At 50.5% G+C, this 20,032-nt stretch overlaps 1 protein-coding gene across 1 annotated transcript in view; it reads right to left on the bottom strand.

Moving 5' to 3' along the window:
• The window catches only part of LOC119395174 (nucleolar and coiled-body phosphoprotein 1), a 675,420-nt gene that overhangs the window by 66,281 nt on the left and 589,107 nt on the right, over window positions 1-20,032 (bottom strand). The window contains exon 16 of the mRNA XM_049416108.1: window positions 17,969-18,007. Within this exon, the coding sequence (XP_049272065.1) occupies window positions 17,969-18,007 (39 nt within the window). The remainder of the gene's footprint in view (window positions 1-17,968; window positions 18,008-20,032) is intronic.

The following is a 20,032-nucleotide window of genomic DNA, read 5'->3' on the forward strand; positions in this document are numbered from 1 at the left end:
TAGATAGGTCTGACTGACTCGTCGACAATGATGCGATGTTTGGTAATAGGCGTTCGTCGGACTTTGGATGACATTGAAAGCATGCGACGAATTCTCTCACGAGGTTCTCTATTTGTTCTTTCTGGCTTGGCAATAGTCGCTGGTCGATGTCAATGGACTCGAGCACAGAATCCACGTCTTGGGAATCAGGTGGTGACGTCTCAGAGGCGCTCAGGTCCGCAACTTGGACGAAGTCATGGATGCTTGCAATGACGGTTCCCTTTGCTAGGTGCTGTACCTCCTTTCCAAAGTTTGTGAGCAAGACGTTAGCACATCCGTCACGAAGCTGGACAAGGCCTCTTGCCATGCAGATTCCCTTTTTGAGTATGAGTCCAGTGTTGCTGTCGGCGAGCCCTTTATGATCACTGAAGTATTGCTCCTTACTGTAACAGCTATGCTGGACCTCGGAGGTACCACCACGTCGTCGTCCGCAATGCAAAGATCATTCACTTTTCTTCTGTGTCAAACGTTTGCAATCGCGTGCCTCGTAGAAATGAGACGCATGATTCCGGCAAGTTAATTACAGCGCCGTTAGCCTTCAGGAAGTCCATACCAATAATTAAGTCCCTAGAGCATTCCGGGAAGCACCACGAAACTTGCGACGTATGTAAAGCCCCTTATTCCTATTCTAGCCGTACACATTCCCGTCGGGTCGATGAGGTGTCCCCCTGCGGTGCGAACTTGCGGTCTATTCCAAGGAGTCAGTACCTGTTCAGTGTCCTGGCAAGGTCGCCACATGATTACTGAGTAATCCGCACCTGTATCCACAGGGCGTTCACTTCGTAGCCGTCGACGAATACACGCAAGTCGGAAGCGACGTCGCGATCACTGCAGCGGCTTCTTAGTCCGTCGTCGTCGTTCGGAGTCAGCGATGGAGGTTCTTCTGTTTCAGCGTCGGCAGCGGCCTTACCTCCACAGGTCGCTGACTCTAGTTTTCCCGACGCGGACTCTGTGAACGGCGCCTTGGAGTGGGAGAGGCTGATGATCGACGGGGGCTCGGCGACCGATATCTCAATGGCGCTGTGGAGCGAGGCTGATGTTGCTGAAGGTCATGCGTGCCCTGACGAGTTGACAGGTATTGCTCAATTTCGAAAGGACGCTCACCGTTTCGAGGCCGAGGTGCATTCACTGCGAAACCACGAAGCCCCGCCTGGCGATATTGGCACATTCGATAGAGGTGGCCGGCCTCTCCACAGTGGTAGCAGAGAGGTACTCTGTCAGGAGTGGCCATATATCTGTCTTCCTTGGTCTCCTATCCGGTGGCGGGGGCGTGCTCGATGGCGCAGTGCTGTACACCGAAGTGGCTGCGATTGTCCCATACGGGCGGGAGGCCCTTGCAGTAGAGCGTCGGCATATGAGGATCTCTGCGGTCGCTGCGGTGGCGCTTCTGCCTGGGCGTATTGCTGAGGTCCCCGAATGGGTTTGGGGATCCCGAACGGCCATTCTCACTTCCTCACGCACCACGTCGGCCAGTGACGACACAGCTGGAGCGCTATGGTCCAACCGCTGCCTCTGGAGCTCCTCTCGCACTACGGATCGCACCAGTTCACGCAAGAACTCCACGCTGTTTCCAAATACAGCCGGCACTGAGTCATGGAGGCAATGCCAGATCCCGGTTGTACATCCTCGCTCGTTGCTGAAGCGTTCTTTCCATTGTGGCTGCCTCAGAGCGGAACTCAGCGACGGTAGACGGTGGACTCCGAACCAAACCAGCAAAACAGTTCCTGTTTCACACCTCGCATTAGATGGCGAAGCTTTTTGTCTTCGCTCATGTTCGGATCTGCTCGGCGGAAGAGACGGGACATGTCCTCTACATACATGGCCACACTTCATTATTCCGCTGGTTTCTTGCTTGTAGAGCAGCTTCGGCTCTCTCCCGGCGATCAGTACTCGGGTAGGTGGCAAGCAGCTCCCGTCGGAAGTCATCCCAGGACAAGATGGCAGCCTCGTGGTTTTCAAACCACGTTCGTGCAGAGTCTCCAGCGCAAAGTAAACACGTCGTAGCTTGCGATCCACATCCCAGCCGTTGACCTTCGCGACGCGCTCAAAGCGTTCGAGCAGTCCTCTGCGTCTTCGTATGCGTCCCCGTGGAAAGGTTCGGGCGTCATCGGCGGATCCACTATAATTTGTGCTGGCGTGACCTGAGAAGTCATTTTGGTAGCGTCTTCGCTGACAGCTGCTGCTGTTCTTGTGCAACACAAAGGTGAAAACTCGGGGACCTCACCGCGTAGGCGACGACTGCTGCGCTGATGAACAGGAGTCAGCTCGTCGGGTCCCAGTCTTCTTTGCTCCGGGCTGCTTCCTCCAACTTCAGAAGAGCTTGGGTTCATACCCCGCACCTCCACCAGATTTGTCACGCAAAGGTCAAGAAGCACACTTTAATTAATAGCTTAAACTGGGCGAACTTGTGCCCTCTAAACAAACAAGTTAGATCAAACAATGGCTGTGTCTCTCCTGCAGGAACGCCTTCCCCTTGTTCACCGGAGTTCGGCACCTCTTCTTCTTTTCTTGTCCCGTGCAGTTCGCACGTGCCTGAGTTGTCAGCGGTGATCCTGGCGTGCTCCATCGACGCTTTGCTTCCTCTGTTTCCCACGCACGCCGTAGACAACGTGGAGGGCGTAGCAACTGCTGGGGCGCGTAATTTGAATGTATCTTGCGTCAATATCCTGCCCTGTACTTCTCAATTGTGTTAATTTTCGAATTCCGCATAAGTTAACCAGAGAGAACAGACCGTTTAATGTACCCGCCTGCTTCTTCCCACACTCTACCGTTCACAGAATACGAAGTCTCTATATTGTTAATTTTCTTGATCTTGACGTTTTTCATAGCCCACAATCATTGTTTTTATCTGAGCTTTGCACTGTTTTGACATAGTGTGGCACAATGTACAAAGTCTTCCCTTCTCAGTCTTTCCACATAGTTGTATATATGCAATCTAATTTTTTATTCCCCGTCAATATTTCTCGTGTTGTCTTATTTTACTCCTCCCCTTTTGTGTTCATTTCTCTTTGTCTACGTGTTTACGCTCTTTTTATTTCTGAAAACTGTCTGTATTGTATTGTTTAATTTTATTGTTTTTTTTTGCTTGCGCCTGCACAAAGACCTTACGGTTGTTCCTGGGCACGTTAAATATGATTGATTGATTGATTATTATTACTATTATTATTATTATTATTATTATTATTATTATTATTATTATTATTAGTAGTAGTAGTAGTAGTAGTAGTAGTAGTAGTAGTAGTAGTAGTAGTAGTAGTAGTAGTAGTGCCACGGAGCACTATGTTCGTCACTGTGGAAACTGACGATGACACTCCCGTTCTCGGCGTAGCTGAGAATAATCTCTGTCTTGTTGGCTCGACAGGTTTGCGTAGCCCGAGGCATGCTACAGCTTTCGTCACGGACTGCACATATTTTAACGACGAATTTCAGCCGTGAATACCAGCACTTTGCGCCACGAACGGCGATCGCCCATTTTGAGCGAATCAATTATTCTGCTGATTGTCTTACGGTTGCACAAGATGTAGTGATGCACAACCATCGATGGTACTATCGATACTATCGATAGCTGAGTCACTATCGAACTATGATTGGTATAAAATACTATTGATAGCGCTATCGATAGTAGATTTGATGGTACTTTAGATAGTATGAAATCGACAGCGCTAACTCAATGTAGAATAAACTTGGTTCCCCGCGCGCGTGGTACATAGTGGAGCCAGAGGAGCACGTTGAAGCGCAAGAAAATTGACATGCTTGTGTTTTCGCCAGAGTGCATTGCTGACACATGATCAAAAAGTCAAACTGTTCAGCTGTGGCGGAAAGGAAGCCGTATCCTGTGGTGGAACTGCGCAGCTTCCAATTATTATTGCATTTTATGATTTCAAAAAAAAAAATATCCACAAATAAGTTCTAATTGTAAGGTGTAACTGGGTGCTTTTGGGCATGCATTTATTGATGGAAACACTCCGCCGTTTTCACTGCGGAAATAATTTATTTCTCTCATTGCTCATAATATAGTGAAGCTGATAGTAGGATATCGCAAATATTTTAATACGGCAGGCCAGCAACAGCATCATTATTCAGGCCACTATCGATAATACTGTCACGTGGTTGTGACGGCGAATAATGCTGCAGCAAGAGTGGGAAATACGGAGCTTTTTATTCCGGCGAACTTGTGCCCAGAAAATCAAAACTCAAAATACAAGCGATACACGCTGCGCACTCATAGCGGCGAGATCAGTCGTCGGCCGCCGAGTAATCTGCAAGGGTTGACGCTTGGGCAAGTTGGTGTGGATTCATTTCAAATTGTTAACAGCGCAAAGAACGATTAGGAAGGGACGAGACAACAGAGGTAATTTTCGATAAGAAGTGCATATATACATGGCAAGTCAGAGGGCGCTAGACAAGAACAGAAAGGAAAGGATGTACGGGTGCTGCCACAGTTGCCTCATTATCTCCAATACAGCGCGCATATCACCACGTGTGCCCTAAAACCTAGCCAGAAAATCAATTTCTTGATTTAGAAGCGCGATAGAGGGAGCACTAACGCATTTATCTCCTAGCTTATGTATCAAATCAGCTTCAATAACTTAGGGAGTTAGCTGAACCCTACCTGTGGTGTCTCGTCCCTTCCTAATCGTTTTTTGCGCTGTTAACATTTTTAAAAGAGTAATCTGATAATCGGTGGAACGCGTCGTCTTTTATACATGTCACCGAACCTTCGAGCGTTATCGCTGGTGCTCGCGTAAACTCTCGAATAAACTTGACTATTCGCGTCCGGCGCGTAATCTTAACAGAATGATCTTAAACAATTTTGAAGCCTCTCAAATATTATGGCGTGGTCTGCTTCAAACGTTGCTAACAGTGTTTGTGGGTGAAACCCGATTACATCAACACAAAGCAATAAACAGGCATCAAAGAAATTGCGCGAGGAAAACACGGACAGAGGAAGACAAGTACAAAACACAGCCCCAAACTTTCAACTGAATTTATTGTGCCACTGGATCTGCTTATATATTGCCACAGTATACATCACGCATGCGCGCAAATGGACGCGACGCGAAAAGACGTCATGGAACACCAACTAGCCCAAAATGCTGCTCTCAATAAACAGGCGTTGCAGTAGTGTCGCTGGTAATAATAACGGTGGTACTACCGATTAGTACTACCGATAGTTTATTTAAAATATTGTCGCGATGCAACGCGAGGAAAAGACAAGAAGACCTTTCGGCAGCGAAACAGCGTGTTGAAAATCAGCTGAACAGGCGAAATGTCTTCTTCGTCTTCAACTAATCACAGCCCCACTAGATGGTGTCCGTTAAAGCCCCCCATCGTCGTCGTCGTCCACATGTAGTATACACGCGTCATTTGCCTCTCCCTAAAGGAGCATCGCCCCGATGCTAAATCAGAAATGCAGCTTTTTTTTTTTAAACAAAGGTCTCGCACAGTCACTCGCTGACATATAGGCACCGTCCACTGACCAGAGGGAGCTGCGTTGCTCTCACAGGCCCGTCCCAAGTTCGCTGACATTGGCCGTTAGGGGCACGCAGAAGACAGACGCGCGAACGCGTCCCCCGTGTAGCCCGGCCACAGTTCACCCACTAATGCAGGGAGGGAGACGCGCGCACCGCGTTCCATTTTGAACGGCACCGTCTCAGAGTTGCTTTTTCTATCCGCTAGACTGTGCGTTCTGGCGCTGTAGTCACACGGGAAAACTCGACTGCACGGTGCCTATGGCTTCATGCGCATAACATGCACAAGTTCAGGACGGTGCTGGCCACGCCTCGTACACTGGGGACTGTCGGGACGACTTCGTAGGTGACATCACTTAGGCGTCGCAATACTCGGTATGGTCCGAAGTATCGCCTTAACAGCTTTTCGGATAGTCCTCGTTTGCGTATGGGCGTCCAAACCCATACTCTGTCGTCGGCTTGGTAAACAACTGTTCTGCGGTGAGCATTGTAGCGGCCTGCGTCGTAGTCTTGTTGCTGGCGGATCCGCAAGCGGGCAAGTTACCTAGCTTCTTCCGCGCGTTGCGCAAACACATCGGCGTCGGTGTGAGTGTCGTCACATTCGTGCGGTAGCATCGCGTCCAGCATAGTCCGCACCTCCCGTCCGTGAACGAGGCTGAACGGAGTCATGCGAGTCGTTTCTTGCTTGGCCGTGTTGTACGCAAACGTGATATAAGGCAAGATTTCGTCCCAATTTTTATGTTCAACGTCAACGTACATTGAAAGCATGTCTTCAATCGTTTTGTTTAGACGCTCTGTTAACCCATTCGTTTGCGGGTGGTAGGCGGTGGTCTTACGATGAGTTGTTCCACTCAGCATCAAGACGTGATCCAAAAGAGCTGCCGTAAATGCGGTTCCTCTGTCTGTGATCACGACAGTTGGTGCACCATGCCTCAGTATAACGTTCTCGACGAAAAATTGTGCAACCTCCGCTGCTGTGTTTCTCTGAATAGCCTTTGTTTCAGCATAACGGGTGAGGTAGTCGGTCGCGACGATAACCCAGCGGTTTCCTGCACTTGAAGTTGGAAGTGGACCCAAAATATCCATTCCAATTTGGTCAAACGGTGGTCGTGGCACCGGAACGGGTTGCAGGAGGCCAGCTGGCTTAGTCGCGGGTGACTTGCGTCGCTGGCAGTCGAGGCAAGTACGAACGTGGTGCTTCACGGATGTGGTGAGTCGTGGCCAGTAGTATCTTTGCTGTACTCTGGCCAATGTTCGCGCGTAGCCTAAGTGGCCAGAAGTCACCTCGTTGTGGCATGCTTGAAGTACTTCGGTGCGAAGTGATGCCGGGATGACGAGCAAATAGGTGGATCCGGTCGACGAAAATGCCTTTTGTAGAGTACTCTGTCTCGCAAACAAAACGATGACAATATTCTTGCGAAAACCCTAGGTGCTTTCTGAGATCTTCCGTCTAAGTAAATAATTAGACCAAGCAACTCAGGGTCGTCACGTTGCTGCTGCGCAATGGCGGACGTGTCGAGAACACCAAGGAATGCTGTTTCCTCCTCATCGGGTAGAGCAGCCGACTCAATCGGTGACCGGGACAGACAGTCAGCGTTCATATGTCGCTTCCCCGACTTGTGCGCGACCGTCATATCGAACTCCTGGAGCCGCAGACTCCAACGCGCTAATCGTCCGGTAGGATCTTTAAGATTTGTCAACCAGCACAAAGAATGATGGTCGCTAATAACTTTGAACGGGTGGCCATACAAATACGGGCGAAATTTCGTAACCGCCCATACCACGGCGAGGCATTCTTTCTCAGTTGTGGAGTAATTAGCCTCTGTGCCTGTTAGCGTTCTGCTTGCATAGGCGATTACTCTTTCAGCGTCCTCCTGCCGTTGCACAAGGACAGCTCCCAGTCCTACATTGCTGGCATCAGTGTGAAGCATCGTAGGGGCTCCCTCGTCAAAGTGTGCGAGCACCGGAGGCATTTGTAGACGCTGGCACAGATCATTAAAGGCAGCTTCCTGCTCCTCTTTCCATTCAAAGGCAACGTCTTCTCTTGTGAGACGAGTTAATGGTGACGCAATGCGTGCGAGGTCCGCGATGAACCGCCGATAATAGGCACAGAGGCCCAGAAAGCGCCTTACAGCCTTCTTATCGGACGGCACAGGGAACTGTGCTACGGCTGTAATTTTTTCAGGATCTGGACGAACGCCTTCGTGACTGACGACATGACCAAGGAATTGCAGTTCTTCAAAGCAAAAGTGGCACTTCTCTGGTTTCAATCTTAGACCCGCTGACCGTATGGCTCGTAAAACCACTACAAGCCTTTCAAGGTGCTCGTTAAATGTTGCGGAAAACACTATGACATCGTCAAGATAGACTAAGCAGGTTTTCCATTTCAACCCAGAAAGCACGGTATCCATGAGCCTTTGAAAGGTAGCAGGCGCCGAGCACAAACCGAAGGGCAAAACTTTAAATTCATATAAGCCATCTGGCGTCACGAAAGCGGTCTTCTCGCGGTCTCTCGGGTCTACCTCGATTTGCCAATATCCGCTCCTCAGGTCCATTGAAGAAAAGTAACGAGCATGTCGAAGTCTGTCGAGAGAGTCATCTATACGGGGAAGCGGATACACATCTTTCTTGGTCATCTGACTTAGCTTCCTGTAGTCCACGCAAAAGCGGAGGCTCCCGTCCTTTTTCTCGACTAGGACCACAGGCGATGCCCAGGGGCTCTTTGATGGCTGAATGACGTCATCTTCAAGCATTTTGTCTACTTGTTGTTGTATCGCTTCGCGTTCCTTTGGAGCCACGCGATAAGGGTTCTGGTGAATAGGTCTCGCAGTGTCTTCGGTGATTATCCGATGCTTGGTAAGAGGCGTGCGACCAACTCTTGATGTGGACGAAAAGCAGTCTTGGAATACCGCTAGTAGCTCAAGGAGTCTCCGTCGCTCGTCATTTGACAAAGTAGTGCTAACGTCAAGAACGGGTGCTGGATCAAGTTTTGGCGCTTCGTCGAGTACTGACAAACAGGCTTGGGCATCCACGACATTGTCAAAGTAGGCGACGGCCGTGCCTTTTGGGAGGTGTCGGCGCTCAGCACTGAAATTGGTCAGCCGCAAGTCCGTGCGGCCAGCAGTGACACTGACTATACCTCGTGCGACGGAAACGCCGTGGGTAAAGAGGAGCGAGCTTATTTGGTCTGCAACTCCTTCGCCGTCAAACGGGGCATCACCTGCCACGGAAACAAGCGTGCATGACCTAGGAGGGAGGACCACATCGTCATCAGTAAGACGCAGAGGGTTATGTCTCGCCTCCGGACAATCAGCTAGGCCAGGACTGTTGCAGAACGTAATCAAACTGTCCGAGATGTTTATGACGGCACCATATTCTCGTAAAAAATACATGCCAATGACTAGATCTCTGCAGCATGCGGCGAGAACGACGAACGACGCGACGAAAGGAGAACCTCCTATGTCAATTCTCGCTGTGCATCTTCCGGTAGGCATTAGTAGCTGGCCGCCTGCCGTTCTGATATGAGGGCCTGTCCACGGCGTTTCCACTTTCTTGAGGCGGACGGCGAGGTCGTGGCTTATAACAGAAAAGTCGGCACCAGCGTCAACTAAGGCTGTCACTTTCTGTCCGTCAAGGAGAACAGTAAGGTCGGTGGTCGCAATTCCGTCGATCTCACGTCTTGTCGGCTTTACGGCGTCGTGCACTGGGAAGAATGGGGGCTTTTTATTCTCTTCGTGATGGCCTGAAACCTTACCCCCGGAGGTCGCCGCGCTCAGTTTCCCCGGCGCGGGCTGGGTGACCTCCTTCCATTGAGGTCCGCGAAGATGCGTCGGTGCGAAGGCGAATGCGCGGGAGAGGGAGAGCGTGATCGACGTCCCAAACCCGCCTGGTGAGTAGGCATTGCTTCCGCGTCAGTGGTACGGCAGTCGTCAAACTGAGAACGAGGGGGCCCTTGAAAAGAAGCGTCGTCGAGGCGTGGTATGTATTCGTCGGTGGCGCGTCGGCCGTCAAACCATGCTCGAAGAGGTCGAAACGAATTACCGCGATGCCAGCAATGGCGGGAAATATGGCCTGCACCTCCGCAGTTAAAACAAAGTGGTCGCCGGTCTACTGTGCGCCATGCGTCTGTTTTTCGGATCTGTGGACGTCTGAACATCTCATCTTGCGGCACTGCCCATGGCGCGGTTGTGGACGGCTGGCGGTACGGCAAGACTGGTGGTCGCCTCAACGTCTCCTCTTGCGGCGGCGACCAAGGTGCTACTGGCGGCTGGCGGTACGTCGGCGGCGATGACTTAGCGAGTGGTGGACGTCGAACAGCGGCGGCGTAGCTCATGGGACGCTGCTCGGCATCAGGGTCAGCTGTCGAGAATGCTTGCCGGATTTCGTCGCGCACGACTTCGACGACGGACGCCATGGGTGTTTCAACGACCGGTGTCCGCAACTTCTGAAGTTCCTCGCGGCCAATCTCCCTAATCAGGTCTCACAAGGCACTCTGATTCTCAAACGTCATGCTGGCGGCACTGATTGGGGCGCTGCTGGACATTCGATCATACTGCCTGCATCTTTGATGAAGTGCCCGCTCGATAGCCGTAGCTTCCTTGATGAAGTCAGCCACGGTACTTGGAGGATTGCGCAGGAGCCCGGCGAAAAGCTGCTCCTTTACACCTCGCATGAGGTAGCTCAATTTCTTTTCATCCGTCATGTTCGGGTTAGCTCTGCGAAAGAGACGAGTCATGTCCTCGGCGAACATCGCGATGGTCTCATTGGGTTTTTGAACCCGTAGATCCAATAGCTGCTGAGCACGGTCCCGTCGGTCGACGTTGGCGAAGGTATCAGCAAACTGCTGTCGGAAGTCGCTCCATGTAGACAGACTGGCTTCTCTATTCTCATACCAAGTACGAGCACTGTCGTCAAGGTAAAAATAGGCGCGGGTGAGCTTTTGCTGATCAGACCACTGATTGATCTTGGCAACACGTTCATAGTGTTCAAGCCAGTCATCAACGTTTTCACGGGCACCGCCACTAAAGCGATCAGGCACCAATGGTGGAAAGAGCGTCACCTGGGATGGGTTCGGAAGAGAGCTGCCTTGGGGCACCTGTTGTGGGCTGGTGTTGGCCATTGGTAGAGGTATGCGGCGCCTGAGAGAAGGTTCCGGCGAGGAGGTGAGCTCCGGGGAGAGGCCTCGCAACCTCCGACTGAAGCGATGTACGGGAGTTGTAATAGGTGACAATGCGTCCGGGCTGGTTGAACGGCTCCCAGTAGGGGTGTGCAGCATCACGCAGGGTTGCGGTCCAGCACCTCCACCAGTGTCGCGATGCAACGCGAGGAAAAGACAAGAAGACCTTTCGGCAGCGAAACAGCGTGTTGAAAATCAGCTGAACAGCCGCACGTGTTCTTCGTCTTCAACTAATCACAGCCCCACTAGATGGTGTCCGTTAAAGCCCCCCATCGTCGTCGTCGTCCACATGTAGTATACACGCGTCAATATTGATAGTTTCGAGAAAAAAATACTATCGATGCTATCGATGGTCAACTTACCGATAGTTCTGAATCATTAAAACATGTCAGAGATTTTTACGGTGACGAACTGACGCACGTTAAGATCGACGTGAATTCGAAACTATCGAGTGTCCAACAAGCGAGCATTCGAAGCCTTTTAGAATCTTTTGCGGACTGTTTCGCCGCGACGTCAGAGGTGAACCAAACGCCCATCACCAAACACAGGATCATCACGAACCCTAATGGAAGGCCTCTACGCCAACGTGCCTACCGCATCTCTCGTCGGGAGCAAGACGCTATCCGAGACCAAGTCAAACAAATGCTTCCTGATGACATCATGCAGCCTTCGAACAGCCCATGGACGTCGCCAGTAGTACTCGTGAAAAAAAAAAGACGGCACGATGCGATTTTGTGTTGACTACCGCAAACTTAAGAAATTTACAAATAAGGACGTTTATCCCCTTCCCCGCGTCGACGACACTTCGGACCGCCCTCGACATGCCCGATACTTCTCGTCAACGGACCTCCGCAGCGGCTACTAGCAGACAGATGACGAGCGAGACCGCGAAAAAACAGCATTTATTACGTCAGACGGCCCCTACGAATTCAAGGTCCTTCTATTCGGCTTGTGCTAAGCTCCTGCTACTTTTTAGCGAATGATGGACACGGTTCTCTCAGAGCTCAAGTGGCAGCCACGCCCCGGCTATTTAGATGATATAGTAGTGTTTTGTGAAACGTTCCGATATCTGTACGGTCGACCGTTTAGAGTTGTGACAGACCAACATTCGTTGTGCTGGCTCGCGCTGGAGTCTTCGTTTACAAGAGTATGACATGACGATCACGTTCAAGTTCGGGCGTAGGCCCACCGACGCCGACTGCTTGTCACGTGCTCCGCTTCAACTTTCCCAAGTCGACGTTGATGGATTAGGCGCATTCCTTTCCATTCTCAGGGCGCGCGACATAGCAAGCAGCAGCGCGACGATTCAGAGCTCCGACCACTCATCGAGTATCTCGAGGGCTTTTTGTCGGAGCCACCTCGTACGTTCGTCCGTACATTGTTATCGTTTTGCCTCCGCGATGGCATCACGTATAAATTAGCTTTTCACTCTACTGCAGCCGGCTGACTCCTTCTTGTGCCGTCCATCCTACGTGACGACATTTTACGTGCCTATCATGTCAAGCCAACATCGGGACATTTCGGCTTCACACGGACGCTTTCGCGCATGCGCCAAAGGTACTTCTGCTCTAACCTTCGCAACGACGTGAAGCAATATGTTAAAACGTGCCGCGACTGCCAGAGACGCAAGACACCAGCCATGCGTCCCGCTGGACTTCTGCATCCCGTTGATCCTCCATCGACGCCTTTTCAGCAAGTTGGCATAGATATGCTCGGACCATTCCCCACGTCCAGGGCTGGTAACCGTTGGATTGATGTTGCCACGGACTACCTTACGCGATACATCGAAGCCCAAGCTCTCCCGCGAGGCACAGCTAGTGATATTGCCACCTTATTTTTACACAGCATCGTACTCCGCCACGGTGCTTCGACAGTAGTAATAACCGACAGGGGCACAGTATTTACAGCGCAGCTCACAGAACATATGCAGCTGAGTGGTACCGTTCATCGAAAAGCCACTGCTTACCATTCTCAGACAAATGGGCTCACAGAGCGGCTAAAGAAAACCATAGCAGATATGTGGTGCGATCTTGTACGCGTTACAAAATAAACACGGAGGCGTGGCATGACAACCAGCCGCACGTGACCGCACGCGATTGGTCAATGCAGAGTCGTGACGTCTGTCGCGGTTCAAATGGGCCATTCGCGTGCGGCATGTGCGGTCACGTGCGGCTGGATGTAATGCCACGCCTCCGTGGTTATATTGTAACGCCTACAAGATCGCACCAATGATTTCCATGCACGTTGACGTCGACCACAAAAACTGGGATGATGTTCTTACGTACGTTACGTTCGCATATAATACCGCCGTCCATGAAACTACCGGCTTCGACCCTTTCCGATTGCTGCATGGCCGGGAAGCATTAACAACGTTGGATGGAATGCTCTTTCCAAATCACTGCTCCAATGTTGCCAGTCATGCTGCTGAATTCGCTAGACGCGCCGAAAAAGCAGGCCAGCTCACACGAATGCGTATCCGCTATCACAAACACAACGATGCCCGCCGATATAACCTTCGCCGTCGAGACGCCACATACCAACCAGGCGATAGAGTCTGGGTGTGGACACCAATCCGTAAGCGTGGTCGGTCAGAGAAACTTTTGCGCTCCTACTTTGGCCCTTATAGGATCGTCCAACGGCTCAGCGACGTGACGTACGAAGTGCTTCCTGAAGACGAAGGAACCATCCGCCGTGCTCGGCGTCCGCGCCAGTCAGACGTCGTCCACGTATATCGGTTGAAGCCTTACTACTCCGGCTGAGAGCAAAACAGTACACGTCGTTCATCATTTCCTCTCCTTGTCGGAGTGTCGGCTCCGTAATAGTTCCGCATCGAGACAATGCTATCTAGGGAGGGGAGTAATGCCACGACCTTGACAGAACAGAAAGTAGCTCGGCGCAATCACCGAAGGAAACAACGAGCAGGTGGATTTAGTATACAAACCTACGCCGATTTTGTGTGGTTTTGTCCGTGACAATATATTGTCGCCACGTCAAGGGAGAGGTCGTAACGCCAAGATCGAGAGAAGAACAGCAGGTCGGTATTTTTAATACCGCGCGCCAGCGAGTTCTTCTTTCTTCTTTCTGGCTCCTGTATAACGCGTATGAGCCTTTGCGCTGTCGTCTTCGTCTTTCTCATATAGCACGCACGTGGCAATATATATGTAGGTCGCCGCTCTGCGAGCACCTGCCCCCCCCCCTCCTATGAAGGGAGACTTTAAAGGGACACTAAAGAGAAACAATGAATCGATATAAATAGATAAATTGTTCTCTGAGAACTCTAATTTTAATTTCGCCATCATAGATTTATTAATAAAGGAGAAAATCAAGTTAAAAGTTTCATTTTTAAATTTCGCGCCGTATCTCCCCGCGTGACGTCACGGATTTCAAAGTGCATTTGTCGTATTTTGGCGCCATTGGCTCAACAAAATTACCCCAGACTTGGTATGTTAAGTCTATGGCCCCCTCACAGGACAACCTGCTTCATTTTTACCGATTACGAGCTACGTAGACCCTAGTAGGCGCCTTCAAAACATGTGACGTCACGGCGAATGGTGTGGAAACTTCAAGGTGGCGTCGCCACCCACATTTTGTTTTTGCGCGTTTTCTCGCTTACTAAGCGTCTTCTCGCAGCAAGCGTGGTGTTTTTGGTATCGTGAAAGAGTACTTTACTGATATACGAAAAATCGTTTTGCTCTTTAGTGTCCCTTTAAGTCTTGCAACCCCTGAAAGAAACAATGGCTTTTCTTTTATTCGCGCCATGCGTATATATATAGAAGCGTTGGTGTCAGACTCCTACCGCGCAAGAAAAAAAAAAGAAAATGCAGTGGCTTAGCTCGGCTATGCCAGGATATACGTAGCGTTAGCATAGGTTCAGCTGATTATACTGAGCTTTCCAGATTGTCTAGGATTAGCTTGATTGTCATGCTTACTGCTGCTCCAATGACACACATTCGGCCACATCGTTCAAAACCGGTAGACCTGGCAGCATGGCCGGTTAACGATACCCATTGGTAACGCTAAAGAGCGGAATGCTCTGCTTAACGAGAAAGTTCTTGCACGTTGTACAAACTCGCGCCACGGTTTCACCACACTCAGGCGCCGCCACTAAACTCAACGTTTCACGCATGGTACTACTTAGCGGCGTCAAGTCTTTCATGTGCCATAGTCTTTCACACACATCGCGCACGTATCCAAACGGATTGTTTACGAAGTCCGTCTCGAAGGTCCGAGTCGCACTGGCGCTTTCGCTGAACTTCACAGTATAGGCAGTCGATCGGCGAGCCTTGACGTCATCGACGGCGCCTTGTTGCTGCTGCAGAGGTGGTTGGGCACGTCGCTCAGCATCCTGGCGACGCCGCTGTGCTAGACGTTCCTCCCTTTCCTCCAGTGTCTCCGCAGCACGTTTAGCATTCCTCTGTTCATTCTTCGTACGCTGAACCGCTAATTGCCAGGCAACTACTTCGGGATCCGATGGCATAAGCTTCTCGGCTCTTCTGCGCCGTTGAGCAGCATTTGCGCTCTCCTTCTCCATGGCGTTACCCACCTGCAAACGCCAGTCAGAGGCGCTATTGGCCGCGAGATCGAGCGGAGTCGCCGCCTGGCGGCTACTGGCTGAAGCGCGCCTAGTGTGGATTGCTCCATGCGTCGTCTGCTAGCCGCGTTGTGTTTGCATGTGCGCGTACGTCATGCAGGGCCTCAAAAGGCAGTTTGTTCCGTTGCGTTGGTGCAACTTTAACCGCTCGTACGTATGCCTAACACGATGTAAAGAAGCATTTGGCCTTGATCGGCTCTATATATAATGTAATAAGATCAGTGAGTGCACTTGTCGAGAGTGCTGTGTGTGGTCGTCGTACCGTCCGTTCACGAAAGTCATATCAGTGTAGGTGCCGCTCTGTGGTTCAAGCGCATTGCAAAGTGCACTTGGCGTTGTCCAAAAGATGAGAAGTATTAAATCTCATGTGAATATAGCCTTTTAGCGGCTCGGTGGTTAAAAAAAAAAGGATCTCATGCACTTGCGCGTTGTGCTTAGGTGTATAACTTCGGGACTGCCGTTTATAGGTTACGCGACGAGCTTTAGTTTTGTACGGTCCTGGTCCCACTGCAGAGAAATATTTTTGTCAAGTCACGTCTGACACTTGGGTGCTTAAATTGTCCCCTAAACAAAACAGAAAATGGAATGACACGGAAATCGCAAAACTGAGTTGCCTTGCGCAATTATAACTTGTGGCGAAATGTATACAAAGACACCCGTGTACTTGCGAGGTAGCTTATGCCTGTCAAATTTGCGCTTTGGCAAGTTCAGTGTCGGAAGTGCGTCAGGCCTCAATCTATTCCGCGAAAACCTTTAAAAAAAGAGAGCGAGCGAGAAAAATATATTCATCAAGATCAGCAGTGGCGATAAACTTGCTCGCGCATTTTCATCGCTTAGGTGGCGAGTGAGAGCTCATAAAACGATACCCTTTACTATGCACCAGATCATGCATACACACTTGCCGCGTTTTGGTGCACGTACTTGCTCTGCGGAACACTGAGAACTGTTCTCGCGACCGTGTAAACACAATGGAACATGCGCGAACTACAAAAGGGCTATGGGACTCTCGTTTAAACACTCATAGCCAAGCGCGAACAAACTTTGTATTCACAGCGCAGACGGTACATGAATGACATTGAATAAATTCCATGAATTAATTTTCTTCTTTCTCGATTGATTCTCGCTTAATTTTCCTGCGGAAGTGTAGGAAAGTCAAAGCACAGGGAAGCTTCCCCGAGCATTCGCTTACTACAACCGTCTTCACGCTCGTAGTGCACAGCAGCAACAAGCATATAAATGCACACATTAGCGAAGTTATCGCTGACTACTCACCATCCGTTCTCGTTCGCGAACGCTAGAATGCACCGTCGTCGAAGTGCTCGCTGCACACCATCGCGTACTTAGGCGTCTTGCCGTTACGAAGCCTAACGAGCCACAGTCGGCAATATTCCGCGTCGGTGGGATATAAATGGAAGCTTATCCCTGCCTCTGTGCAGTATGTGCGGCATTGTGGCACCGAACAAATACTCACCATCGATAACTAAGAGTTTTCTGCGGGTACGGAACACAAAATCACGATGTGAAAACAGAAGCCCCGTGCACCTCTACACACACCACACGAAACCAGTATCTACACTAGCGGGGTGACGGTGCTGCCACCTATAGGTCGATCTCGCCGCGAATCAAGCGGCACCAGTGCATTGTCAGACGGCGACTGCACAGCGAAGGCGAATAGCTGCACGCGCCATGGCTACGACGTCACCCCTCTCGAACGCGCAGAGCTGCAGCGGCGAGTCGCGCGTGCCAGCGCCAGTCTGTCTGCCCGGCTACGACGCCACTCCTCCCGCCCTCCGCCACCTCCGCCACCAGCAGCAGCAGCCAGCCGCGTGTGGCGGTGGCGGTGGCGGAGAGCGCGTGAGATGCCGGCTCCGCACTCATCCTCGCGCATGCGCAGCACGGCTCATGATGACCCACGTGAAATCGGTTTCGGCTAGGCAAGTGTAGCTAACGCTACAAAACGGAGACAAATGTGCGCGACTCACCGCCGGTCGAACTGCAAAAAAACGTATAAACGACTGCGCGCGCCCCCTCGCGTCTCGTTTGCAGCCGCTTCAATGCGCTCCGTAGGCGCGGCTTGCCGCTCATCACACTTCCAACACTTCCTCATTCTAGCGGTTATACGTCAGTTAATCACAGAGGCAGCGGTTTCGCGGCGTGCGCGGCCGCCTGCTTTGACAGATGGCGCCAGGCTGCGTGCGGCGCACCAGCCTAGTGCCACGTCGCAGTCGCATGCGCTGCACAAAGGCTGAGATTTATCTCACACAGTGACAGGAAATAATGAGGGCCTTATGAACGAGCACACAGTGTGGTGTGGTGTTGCTTGGTGGGATGTGCGCTTGCGAACATGCAGAACATTGTGGATAGTACTATAATTTCCAACCAATCTGTTTTGTCGGTAGCCATTTCATCTTACACCTAGTCTCGATTACGGTAGAGCCAGCCATTTTCTTTTTTGCTATGTACTTCAAGAAACTGTTGAGTGCCAGGACCAGCCTCAAAGACTAGAAGGGAGTATGACGGAAATAAAAATATTGGATTACTTTCTCTTCTTCATTTGGAGCCTCTCGCATAGTCAGTATGCTTCCTCTTCACACAGTGAGAAATTTCGCCAGGTTGAGGCGGGAAGAAAGAACCGTACAGTGTGTCCGTACAAAATTGACCCGCAGAAATTAGTAGCACGAATGGGCTTACCGAATGGCATGAGGACGCGTGCTTCGTGAGTCCGGGCAGCTGTTGGAACGGGAGAAATGGGTAAAAACGGGAGCCATGTCATTCGAACCAGACTCACTGCATGGATGAACTCGTAATGCGACCGGCCTAGCTACTCCGTCGAAACAAGAAAAAAATCCGTGCCTCCACAGCATTCGTTACTACAATACATCATGCGACAGCTGTGCGACATCACTACGCTAGATCACTTGTAATTTAAGATATAAGTATTCCTGTCTTAGAACGCCCCTGTTAGTTTTATCTAAGTACACACCTGCTGTTGACAGGCGTATTTTTTCTGATGAATGTAAAGTATTATTAAAGTTTGGGTAGGCCTATCGAGTAAATATATTTCTTCGTTTCCTTATTGGACACTGCTCCTCTTCACACCAAGCTCAGCCTGTCTGTGAGCATTCTTACCGAACATTTTCATATAACGCGTGCTCTCAGATGTGCCATATCATAACATTGCACACTACAGCCCGTCCCCCAGTTTTCTTTCGGTATAAGCAAGCCCGACAATAATTTTCACAATTTATACGCACTAAATATACACATTATTGATTCAATTCGGTTACCGATAAAAGATTGGTGCTTATACTTTTTTTCGGAACGAACAAGATGCTCGGGATCCCGACTGGCTTATAGCATCCTATGCGAACTGGCAGCTTTCAATTACTTCAGTAGAAAAACTCAGCGTTAGGCCGATCACGAACCTTGCTGCAAGTGCCACAGCTGCAGTGTTGCTTATTGTGAGCCAATGTGGCGTTCACTACGGTCGGTTGTTTTGTAATTTCGCGCATTACGCGTCGGTTCTTTTTCGCAGGCGGTGTGAATATTTTGGCTAGTCACGGTATCAGTGCAATGAACTTTGTTCAGAGTGAGCGCCAGTTTACATCTTCGTTGATACAACAGGGTGTCTGCAATTGCTGCCTCGCGCAGGCAGGTAGGGTTAGCGAGCTCTATAGTCAAGAACAGTGCGGCTACATCCCGTCAAAGGGCCCTTCTCTAGCCAACGGCGCCGTCGTGTCACTGTGATGTCGCGGCTGACAACCTTTGGTCGCGGTCACGAGGGAAATCTACCGTTCTTACGGACTTCTATAGAAATGATTACTTACGCTCTGTATTCATCGGCATTGTCGGTAAGATCGCGCTATCTCAAGCTGACTTTAGTGTCTCTCATTCGTACTACATGTAGAATTCCGTGAAGAGACATGTTCGTGTGTTGCGTACACTGTTTTTAACATGCTCGGTAACGAAGATCGGGGCGGTGTTTCGTGTGCTGCGTCAGTGCACGGCGCTTCCGCGAATAGCCGCTGCTGCAAGTACCGGGATATCGGCGCCTTTAATCGACGCTTTAATGTGCTGTGTGATGCGAAGCGGTCGTCATCATCCTCTGCGGTGCTGTGTCTTGAGCGTGAAGTGGTGCTCATTCTACCGTTCCTCCTGCGTCTGTGGTGCACGCTCCTGCCCAAGCCTTTTGTCAAACCAGTGAATGCGACAGCCAGCTCCTTCACTTACAAGCCACAAGAGTATGGCTGTTCTAACGAGAGAAGGGGCCCAGGGGACCCCTACCCTCTGTATTTTATTGCGCAAAAAAAGCCATACTCTTGTGGCTTGTAAGTGAACATGAACCGACTAGCCCAGCAACGTCTATAACTCCTTGTTTTACAGCAGCGCTCTTATAGCTGAGTTTCGCCGTGTGTCGTCGATTGAAAATTATCGCCATCATGAACCGGCTTTATTCATTTGGTCGCTGCATATATATGCACTTTTTATCTCACGTCCCAAATAAAACGATAGAAGGGGAGAAGAAAAGAGGAGGAAACACATGTCAAGTATACCTCACGTCAAAAACAAAAGCTGCGCCGAAAATTGCTTTCTGCGCTATACAGAGCAACAGAAGTGTCACTCACGCAGTTGTCGCCTAATTCCTTAATACAAAAAGCTTCTAGCAGCTCACGACCCACTCTCTCCTTGCTCCTTCCTAGAATTTTTACCTTTTTGAAGTCCGGCTCCCACCCCATGCATGAGCTGCAATGCGCG

This window comes from Rhipicephalus sanguineus, chromosome 5, assembly GCF_013339695.2.
Source record: "Rhipicephalus sanguineus isolate Rsan-2018 chromosome 5, BIME_Rsan_1.4, whole genome shotgun sequence".
In the NCBI taxonomy this organism is placed as follows: Eukaryota; Metazoa; Arthropoda; class Arachnida; order Ixodida; family Ixodidae; genus Rhipicephalus; species Rhipicephalus sanguineus.